Below are 11416 nucleotides of genomic sequence, written 5' to 3' on the forward strand. Positions count from 1 at the left end.
ATGTAAGGCAGATCAAACTCATTACCTATGTATAAAACTGATTTATTTACGTCAGTAAAAAATACATATTGAAATTGAGCATTACAACTGTATTTCAGAAATGTTGAATTTAGGAAAAATGGAAATGATATTAAAAAAAAAAATCTGTAACGCAACAACAAACAATAACAGTTCTCTAAAAAGTGTACCAGTTACTCTCAACTTCATGCTTGCAATACAAGCTGAAGTTTAACACCTTATTGCAAGGGTCCTGCCTGAAGAGAATCTCTTAGTTATACATAGTCATGAGTTCATGATACAGACTTGCAGATCGCCACTGGAGAAGCTCTGTTTCTTGAATATAATGCTCAGTTTGCTGCAACATCCTTAGGGCAATGTTGGAATCCCCCAGCAGCTGCAGTGTTCAGGTAGGACTATGGTTGCGATGAGCATCCTGATGACATGATCTTAGCCAAAACTGGAACAGATGCTGTACAGGGATGATGGTTTATGTGACATATCTCCAGGAAAGCCTTATTTTAATCATGGAAAGGTGGCTTGGCTGAATTCATGTCCTGTCAGCACAGGTGTGAGCGGGTTTTCAGCTTGATTGCTGTAGCATTTCTCTATGTGCTGCTGTAGCTCTTACTCCATAGAAGAATTTGCTGCTCAGGGGGCATAAATATACGCTTTCAGTTATCATCCCTTGTGGATGCTGAGAAATTTCAGTATTAAGCCATGAAGGGATGAAATGATTGCAGCAACTGAGCAGTTGCGCCCTCGCTCTTGCATTTTCCTCTTTAAAGCTACATTTAGGCATGCAAAGTGCCAGATTTCCGCTGTTGTGTTTCTGGTTTATTTCTGTTCTGACAGCTAATTACAGTAGAATAGACAAATCCAAAATGCATACAAAATGTGTAATTTTAATGCAGTGGGAGTAGACAAAACTTCTGATGAGGGGGAAAAACTGACCTGCAGAATTTGCTCTGCTGAGGAGCCTTGCAGTATCTCCTTGTTGATTTCCCTATTAAATAGGGAATGATGTATCTCTCTGCGTGATTACAATGTGGGTCTGTTGACATCTCCTACATGTATGCCTTGAGTATGGCTACTTTTGTCACTTCAAGCTCACAAACCCCTGATGATCCAAAGCATTGATATGCTATGAGTTATTTCTTTACAATACTTCATCTTAAATACTACGATTAAGGTTTTCTTTTGTGTGGTATAAAATGGCACTGAGTTTATTGAAGATGGATGGTTGTGATGAAGGCACAATAATAAAACTCAGAGGGGTTCAGTAGACAATGGGGTCCCTTGTACAGCTTAAGGCAAGCCTTAGTTCCCCCATTATGAAGGTGGACAGAAAGGGTTAAAAATTCTGTACGTAGATGAACTGTTCATCATGAAAGCTGTAGGAAAAACTAAAGCTATTCCCACCAAAGCAGGACTAGAAATGGGTCTTTTTCTGGATCTTTTTCTGTCCCTGAAGTACCATATAAAATCAAGTCAAATTAGGTAAATTAAAAAGTTACATCTTAATTCTGATGACAAACTAGTTCTTTGAGCAAAATCCAGTAAATTATGGAAGTATTTTAGTGGATGCTGTACCAGCCTGTGATTAACCAGTTGTCAGTAGCTTGTGTTTTCATTAACAAGAACCTGTCAGAAGTCGCAACAAATCCATTCGAACTGGGTAAACTGGAATATAAACCTCTTTCTGAGGGAACAGGATTCTCTCTTTTCTTTTTTTTCTTTTTTTTTTTTTTTAACATGTCCTTAAGTGCCTCAGGATGTTTGATTAGGCTGTTACAAAACTACTCTAATCAGGATTAGCCTTGTATCCTGAGAACTAGAGATGATGAGATTACAGGGTAATCAAAGATGCTTTAGAAGATCAAAGTCTTTTTGAGGAAATAACATTCCTAACATCCCTTGGAAAAAAAAGGGTTATTTTTTGCTTTAACTTGTATTTGGCCTTTTTCTCTCTGTATAAACATTCATAAATAACCTAGTGTGAAGTTGTGACTTCGCTGAAGCCATTTATACTTTGCAGTAGAATTCAATTGATTCATGACTGTTCGGGCCCTGCTGCTGTCACACAGAGTTCTGCCCTCCACTCCCTGTGAGGAGCTGCAGCTCCCATGAGGCCTCCCCTCAGCTCCTCTGCTCTGCACTGAGCAAATCCAGGGGCATGAAAATACCGAATTGGTTTGCCTCAGACTTGCAGAACTCGAAAGTATTTCTGTTGTTGAAAGCAAACCTTTGAATTGCAATCAGACGGAGAAGCAGCTGGTTACCACTCCAGTATTTCCTCTGGAGGTTGAGAGGTTTGGGTTTTTAGATGCAATGCTATCATATTGTTTCCTTGTGATTAAAAATAACGGAGCAGTGTTTTGGAGGCTTGGGTAAGGCTGTTCTCTCCTGCAGACCTCAGGCCTTGCTCATGCCTCTGCTTTCCTGGGTGCTTCTGTGGTCAGTCCCTCTGCAGCCCCTGGCCCACGATGTAGAGCTCTGGGTGGGAGGCAGATCTGTTGGACTCTTTGATTTCAGGGGCACAAGGGTTGTTCCAAGAGTCGCCTGCTTTCCTAGGGCTCTCATCCATGCTGCAGAAGGAAAGATGCTCAAGTTAAGAGGCTAATGAATTGTTATTCTTCAAAATGACACTGATTAGGCCACATTAACTCATGAGGCACAAATGCTGCACAGTACTAGGTAACTGCCTATCTTCTTTTGTATACATGCTTTCTATGTATGCCCTACAGACATCTTTCTTCACATTCCCTCTTCTGTGATGCCAAACACACTGTACTCTCTCCTCCCTTCCAAAACTTCCTAGGGAAGTAAATGTTTAAAATGTTTAACAGGGAATCAGTATGAATCTAGATTCACTTGCAGATGGAGACTAATTTGAGTGAGAAGTCTTCCAAACTCAGAATCCGCTGGACAAAAGGTCTTATCTCTGTTATACATCTGCATGGTTACAGCGACTTCTGAGGATGCCATCCTGTTGCCATGCTATGTGCTCTGGTGGCATAAATCTGCCCCTTTACAAACAGGAAAACTGAGACAGAGTACAAGTGATGTTCTTGACATCAAAGAAGCAGTCCCTAGAGGCACAGAGACTTTGTGAATCAAGAGTGACTATGGCAAAAGAGCTAGTCATGGATATCTCACTGTGCAGGCCTTCATGCTGAAATTTGTTCCATCTTCCTTTAGCTAATTAAGAGTTTAAGCTAAACGTAAGGAAAAACCCCAGAGTTATCCAAAATCATTACTGTATTTTAAGCACATGAACTGATAAACTGAATTAACTTTTGACTGTAGACAAGCTTTACCTTCCTATTCTATCTGCTAGAACTTCAGAAATTTGAAAGGCTGGATGAAAGAGATTTGTGATAGATTTCCAGTCACAAAACTCTAATCCAGCTTCAGATGACCCCCAAATGCAGAAGTTGCACTCAGATACTTGTTTTGGGCCTGATTCAGTGAACAAAGTCCCTTGCCAAGACTTTCTTGAACAATATCTTAATGGCAATAGCATTTCTTTCATCTGGTCTACCACTTAGAAGATTAGCAGTCTCAATGAAATATTATTTTAACTGCATTTGAGTTTTGTGTAATACAGGTTAACAGGATTTCTATAAGCAGAAAAATTGTACATGTTATGCCTTGATAATATACCAATAACTGTTGATCGTTATCAAATGACCAAGCATAGGAACCAGCAAAGTTAGCTCACTTCAATCCATCCACAGTCTGTCCAAACAGGAACTGCATGTTCTACATGATTTGTTCAACTAGTAGTTGCTGAACACAGAAACTGAAATCTGAAAGTATGGTCCAGATACCCTAATACTAAGTACAAAAGCTATAGTTTTTAAGGCTAATGATGTGTTAAGTCCTGATATTTCTTACAGCACTGGATGGGCAGCAGACATACTTAGGAAAGAAGCACTTCTTGCCTTCTAGAGGAACAGTGAGCATGTGGCAGATGCAAATCTGTGAGTAGCAGTGATACCTAATGCCTGGCAATGCAACTGAATGGAAGCTGCTGCTGCTTCTGTTGTTGCTGTTAAAATGGGGTAGGTGAGAAAGGACTGCCTGATGACTCAATGAAATGTGTGGTTCACACAAGCTCCTGGCAGATTTAGTATTTTCCCAGAAATTGGATGTTTTACTTGGGCATGGAAAATTGAGTGATATATCTGGAAATGAAAAAATGGAGTCTGCACAAGCATGGGAGAAACTGGCTACATTGCCCATTTTCAAACTTCTTTACCTATGCAAGCGTGATGCCACAGGTTTGCCTGTCTCCCCTCCCTCCTGTAACTAAAGCATGAAACTGCTCATAGAACTCACAAAAACTCGCATGCACAGAAGCGTTGTTGAAGAGGAGAAGGAGAGCAAGGAAAGGACACTGAGAGTTAGGTGGGAATAGCATGCGATCTGAGGCCAGATGCAAACACTGTCAGAATGAAGAGTTTTAGGAATATAACATGTTTGAGGGAGATGTTTGAAATTTTCCTTTGTTAGCTGAGTGAATTGCAAAGCAGAGGAAGCCTTGCATGGCTTAAAAACTGTAAGGAGAAATATGGATCAGTGTGGTGGTTATTCTGGAGTGGCATCTGCTGTAACAGCAAGGATCAGCATCTGCGTGTGGTGTGAGGTGCTCACAGCTGTGGCAGCTGCTCGGAGCTCAGCGAGGAGATGGACAGCAGTGATGTGAGGGGCTCTCAGAGCTTCTGCTACATGCTGCTTCCTAAAATAGACTTTCTTTGCCCATCAGCACATTTGCTGTGATATCTGTATTATGCCAAAGCAAGGTCTGTAAAAGTCAATTCTAGGCAGCTTATTTTAACTGTAAGAAAGCAAACAACAGCATATTGAATCTTGAGTCAGAGTACATGGTAATGAATGGGCTCAGTTTCCCTTTTGTTTACAGTGATATAAATTTGAGCTAACTCAATAGGACAACGTTTGATCTCTGTTTATATAAGTGATAAGCTGAATTTGGCTCAGGATATATTTCTTCTAAAATGACTAGAAATGGTATATATCATAACACTAGATACCGTATTTTTCATGACGGGGGGATGATTTTATTTACGGTGGTTTTTCTTTATATTACTGTCTGTGCTGTGACAGACTACAATAGAGAGATAACACACACCATTGAGGCATAAATTAGTTAACAATTTATAGTAGACTGTTTTTAAAATTGAGCCATAAAACTCCCAGGGCTTTTGTCTTACAATATTTGATACAAAACTGCCTTGGAAAAACATTAATTAATTCTAGTGGGCACTGGAGTAGACAAGCTGGCTTCATACCACACATAACAGCAGAAATCCCAACAGCAATGTAGACAACTTTCAGATGATCTTCAAATATCAGAATATAACACAAAATTAGCATCCAGAATGCAAAACTGTTTCCTAGCAGCTTTCACTCCTTTTGTTTAGCTAATTCCTCTACTATGAGTGTGGTTCTTGTCTTGTCTTTGGGAAGAGAATGCCTGTACACTTGATTTCAGTATAGTTAAGTGTCTCTGCACTCAGTGCAGGGTATGTTTGTGCATTCATAAGTGCAGTTTTATTTCCTGTTGGGCTTGATCTTGCAAGCTCTACTCACGGGGACAATTTGTGTGATTTTAGCTCTTCTGCAGCAAAAGTAAAAATACTCCTCGTGAGGAAAGCCTGCCTGGGGAAGGGTCTTAATCCTCTTGTGTAGCTTAAAGCTTAATGGACTAAAACATCCTAAGATGCTAAGAAACAATTTGTACTTCCAGACAACTACCCTGATCTTTAACTCCCAAATACTCATATGCCTTTTACAGCTTTTTTGCTTTGCTTTTTAAATGATAGAGAAAATTTAAAGTCAAGCCCAGGTATTTAAAAAATGTCCACCAGTGGTTGCAGACATGGAATTTCTTGTATCTAATGCTTTCATAACAATGAATCCCTGACAGCCATGAGAAATTTCTCCACTTTGAAAACTGAATTTGATCTTTGGAACCACCAGACTTAGCATTAGTGCCTCGATCTGAAAGCCTACACAACAAGCTCGTCGTTTCAGCTATAATTATAGTCATACAGATGTTTACATCTGCACATTATTCTTGCCAGTTGATTTCAAATATTTTAATATAGATTTCTGTTGAGCAGTTTACTGGCTTAGAAGTTGATGCTAGTTAAGTAAGACACCCCAGCCTATTTTCTCACAGGTATTTAAAGATGTTTATCACTTGAGGGCTATTCCATAGCTTTTAAGAATTGAATGTGGATGTTCTTAGTCCCCAGACAAATAAGGGAAATTCAATACTGTGAGCCCAACACTGAACTTTCTCTGATTGCAGTGTAAGGCTTAAGCAAGCTGTGCAAGGTTAGCTGTTCCCTTTACTCTGACAGCTGTCTATAGAAATCTGGGGCAAGATGATGTTATCTTTCCCCAGCCATCTCTCACATATAGGAACGGAGAACTTTTCTGAGGAATCTTAAAGACAATAAGTTCCAATTAGGAGTTTATAGAGCTAACACAATACAATATTTCTACTTTCCTGATGTAAAGTAGAAGGATTCTTACCTTGCTTGGTTAAGAGCAGGTTCACTGGCAGCTGACACAGGAGCTGGAAGGAAGAACCGGACCCCTGGTCGACGGTCGGAGAAACTTCTCCTCACAAATGGCTGAGGACTGGCAGCACTCAGGGACAGCTTTCTGGTTCGAACTCCCAGCTGCTGGAAAAACAGGCTGCTCTTTTGGGAAGAGCTTTTTGAAGCTTCAGGCTGACCCGTGACCTCCTCTGAGGGTTTGCTGGGTGCTGGTGGAGATCTTGCTTCAAATAAGGAAGAGGTGGCTGGGCAAAATATTGAATGTACATTGCTGCCCTTTTTGGAGGAGGAAGGCTGGGGCTCATCCCCAGCATCCAGACCTGCTCTTGATCTTCTGTAGGAGTGAGATGGGGAGGTTGGTGGGGATGGGGTGATGGGAAATGGAGCAGGGCCTGTGTCACGGCGGTATGCTGGGGAGCCTGGTGGCCGGTGTGGGCTTGATGAGTTCTGTTTATGCTCTGCAGGAGGGCTGAGCAGTTTGCGCTGGGCTGGTGGAGAAGGCAGCTTCTTCTGTGAGGGAGGGCTGGGTGCTCTGGGGCTGGCAGGGGGACTGGGTTTCCTCTGCACGGTGGGCGAGCTGGGCTGGGGGTTGCTAAAAGCTTGCAGAGAGTGTCTGTGATGTGCTGGAGGGCTGAAAAGCCGTTTCTCAGTTGGAGGAGAAGAAGGAGGGGTTCTTGCTGGGGACACCCTCCTGGGGAATGCTGAGCCTTTTTCATTTCTCCTGAGAGAGTCAGGAGAGCCGTGCTTCTGGTACGGCACTGAAGTTGAGGGTGAATTGGCCTCCATGCCCTCTGAACTGTTGCGGTGTGGTTTTGAAACCCCGCTGGGATTTTGAAGAGGGATAATTTTATGCGTTTGCTTGTACAAATCTGCAGCCTCTTTTCTCTGGGTCGCTAATATCTCTTCCTGACTAGGGATGTGCACATTGGTAGGGTTCAACTCCAGAGAATATATCTGCAGTTTATCATCCCTTGGATCACTGTTCCTTAGAACTTTGTTAGCAGCCACATTGGGGCCATTGATATTTTTGCTTGGTAATAAGTCAATGGACTGAAGAGAGGCCCTCATTTTTGGGGAGACTTGTGTTCTCTTAGTAGCTTGAAATTCTGTTTGGAAGGCTTTTTGGCATCTTCTGATGAGCTTCCTTCTATTCTTGCAGTTTCTTCCATCTCAGAGGAGTCAAAAGTACTGTCCATTAGCATTTCAGGGGGTGGTGGTGGCAAGTTCTCAATATCTTCATTTGTCTCTTCCTTTGTCTCCTTGCTTAATTCTGCAGCTGATATAGGAGGAAAGGTTTTTGCAAAGTTAGAACAAACGCCACTGTTGTTTGAAAGGTTTGTGCCTTCTACTGGCGAAATGCGATGCTTAACATTTAGAGGCGCTAGGCCTCCCTGAAAGGGAACAGTGGGTGGGATGACTGGAAGTCCAAATTTTCTGACGCATTTTACTGGTCCTAAAGATCTTAAAGGTGCGGCTTTTCCAAGCTCATCAGTGGGACTGAATGTTTCAATGAGCTTTTTGACAGACTGGCGGGGGGCACAGCTGCTGCCACTGAGCATTTGAGTTCCAGAAGGCTTGTTTTCTTCATTCCCTGATGATGTCTCTTGGGTGGGCACAGTAGCTTTCAAAGGCTTCTTGTCTCTTTTTTCATCCAGCTGATGGGCAGGATTTTGATCAACTATGTACAAAGGGACTTTATCCTGGTTAGGCAGGATGCTGAAATTTTTTGAGAGGCATGCCTTCAGTTTGCTAGAAGACCTAGAAGTAACTTGCTCATCCTGCAAGTAACATGTTGTTCTCAGTTTCGTAGGCTCTTTGTTGTTATCTGTCTCCTTCTTTCCATAAAACATTTCTAGCCTTTTGCTGAGCTCCTTTTGAGTTCTCTGAAGCTCTAGGAGGGTTGGGTCCTCTGCCTGGCTTCTGAGGGACTCCTCTGACCGGGATCGCCGTTGTTTACCATAGGTTTTCTGTCTGCCTGTTGCTGTACTAGGCCTTGCTGTTAAGATGGCTGTTCCGCTCTCATCCTCCATCCATTCTTTATGCCTAGACTTAGCTGGGACGAATTTGATTTTTTCACTGATGGCATCTTTCATCTTCAGAATCATTTCCTCTGCTTCTGCATTTTCTGTCCTTTTGATAGACTGCCTTTGTGTGCTATCAGTGACTGCAGGTGAAGACTGGGGCCTCTTTGGCAGGGCATCCTTCCCCATTTCTGATAAACTTGTGTTGTCGTCATCCTCCCCCAGGGTGCTCCCTTCATCATCATCATCTGAAGGAAAATCTATTGATTCACCAACTTGCAAATGTTCATGATCTTGAGTAGAGTCAGACTGGAAGGAGTTACAGGAGTGGCTTTTACTCAAGCTTGCATCTCGTGCCATGGTGGAAATACCTTCTGGTATTCCTCCCTGACAACCAGTTCCTTCTCTATTCTGTACAGATGAATGAAGCACATCTTTAAAATGCATTTCAAATGTGTAGATATGAGATGTGGCTGTGCCTGGTGACCTTGTCCCATTGTGAATATGCTCCATCATTCTGCTGTGCTTTTGGGATAGAATGCCATGCACAGAGGAATCAAAGGTTGCTTGTGCTCCAAGCTGGCTGGAAGGACTGAAGTCTTTGACGGATTCATTGTCCACACCAATGCCACTGTCCTCAGAACAGAGAGTCCTGTCATCACCATGGAACTGAGGATTCCCCATGGTTGAGGCTTCAAGCAGCCTTACTGTCTGAAGCAGGCGCTCATCAAACATTTGCTTTGCTTTCAGTTTTCCTTCCAAGTTGCTTGCAGCGGTCTGCAGGTAGTTGCATGTCTCCTGCAGGGCATCGGAGGTGAGAGAGGCTAGCGTTCCATTCAGTAACTGCATTTTGTTGATTGTGTACTGTAGTAGTTGTTGCAGAAGATCAGGGTGCTCCTTCATATCACCTTTTTCTGATGGCCATGCCAGATTCCCCCCCACGTTTTTGAGAAGATTTTCCCCATCATTAGCAATTTCTTCCAAGAGCTGGTTGATTTCATCAAAGCGAAGCACGAGGAAGCTTACCATCTGTTGTAGGAAGAGCTGAGTTTGGGCAGCCTGATCAGCCATATGAAGTATTGCTTCATACTTGGAGAGATTGGGATTTAAGTAAGCATATGCACTCTGATGAGCCTTAACAAGCAGTTCTGGGAAATCCACCTTTTTCTCTGTCTCACACGGGGACAAAATGGACTTTTCTTTAGTTTTGCTAAGTCGACCTTGTTTTGCTGACTTCTGATTCTTTGGCTTCTTCCCTTTCTTTAGGATTTGCTTTGCGTTGCTTTCATTCTTATTATCCGAAATGAACACTGATGCTTCTGATTCACAGGAGCTTTGCTTTCTGATCTGTATAGCCTCAGTGATGTGTTTTTGAGATTCAATCAGTTTGGATATAACTTCAGCCTCTGTGGCTGTCCTCTCAATTACTTTGTCTTCCCTGGAAATGGGGACGTTTGGATGAGAGTTGGAAGAAAACTGCAGATGATCACTCTTATCCCGCTCAGATGTTTTCTCCTTGGTTTCTATCAGGCAGTTATTCCTCTGGACCCCATATTGGTGAAACTCATCAAAACTGTAGCAAGACGAACCTTTAACTAGCAGTGGGATTCCTTTATCTGTTGGATCAATACGCAAAACATCTTTGGGCTTATTCAAAGCTTAAGGCCACTTCTTGCAAGAGTATTAACAATCTCACTGTGAGATGGTGTGCAGCCCATCTTTTCTTCGTCTTTGGCTGTATTTTTGATTTGAAATCCAGATAACTATAGAAAATACAACAAAGAATCAAACTCACTGTCTCATCCCGAGCTGTTGACTGGCCTTTTTCTCACAAGTTTTCCATCACAGTATTAGTTTTGTTGATGTAGTTTGCCTTGAAATCTCATATGCTCACCGTCCAGGATCTGGTCTTGCAGTTGTGCATTGTCCCACTGTATGTTCTGTATGTTTCCCCACAAGTTTTCTTCTTTGATTAAAAAGAAAAAAAAAAAAAAAAAAAAAAGTGTGTGAAAGCTCTGCTGGATTTAGGGCTAATGGATTAAGAGGACTTGCGTGCCTCACTTCTGTCTTGACAGATGTCCACTGCAAGTAAGACTTTAAGCTCATTAGGGTAAGCAGGCACCAACCAGTCAGCATCCATGTTGTATTTATATAGGCAGATTTTTTTCTGCATTATGTTGGGTGCCAAGAGGACTTGGTACCTGCCCCTGCTTCTTTTCCTTGTTGCAAAACTGTAATGCATAATTGAATGTAGTGATCCAAAGGAAGAAACTGTATTTTGAAGCCTTTTCGAAGGGAAACTACTTGAACATGTGCACAAATGCCATTAGATACTGCTTAACCAAGAAAAAGATGACCTTGATGGAGTATATAGCAGCTGGAGAATACAAGGAGAATCAAATGGGTTACAGGTACTTGTTATACTTCTGCCTTAAGGGGCTTCAATATTCTTCAGTATTTTAATTTTGGGAGAAAAAAGACAAATCTCAGGCAGAACTATCAATTTCAGTCTTTCAAATGTATGGGTTAGGATCACAAAAAAAAAAAGATAATAGGTCTCTAAAACTAAACAAACAAACATAAAACAAACAAAAAAACCCCACTGAGTTTCATGGGATAAAATGCTTCACAAGCACAAAAGTTACTTGCTTGCCTTTACTTCTTCCTCATCTGCCAGAGACTGGTTCTTTTAATGAATTAACTTCAAGAGTTAAAACTTTAAGGAAAAAAAAGTAAAATAAATAAATAAAAATATAGACCCATTTCTAAAAAGAAGTTGTTATTCAAACCACTTAAAAAGCCAAA

The 11416-nt window shown here is 41.7% G+C and overlaps 1 protein-coding gene across 1 annotated transcript; it reads right to left on the minus strand.

Moving 5' to 3' along the window:
* Window positions 1–2424: 2424 nt before the first annotated feature.
* Window positions 2425–10329, minus strand: PCARE (photoreceptor cilium actin regulator). The gene is given in 4 exon segments (XM_031552308.2): window positions 2425–2585; window positions 6565–7705; window positions 7708–10269; window positions 10272–10329. Coding segments are annotated over 4 exon segments (3891 nt in total). The 3' UTR covers window positions 2425–2455.
* Between the last annotated feature and the right edge of the window lie 1087 nt (window positions 10330–11416).

The sequence above is a fragment of the Meleagris gallopavo genome, chromosome 2, assembly GCF_905368555.1.
Source record: "Meleagris gallopavo chromosome 2, MGAL_WU_HG_1.1, whole genome shotgun sequence".
NCBI classification, from domain to species: domain Eukaryota; kingdom Metazoa; phylum Chordata; class Aves; order Galliformes; family Phasianidae; genus Meleagris; species Meleagris gallopavo.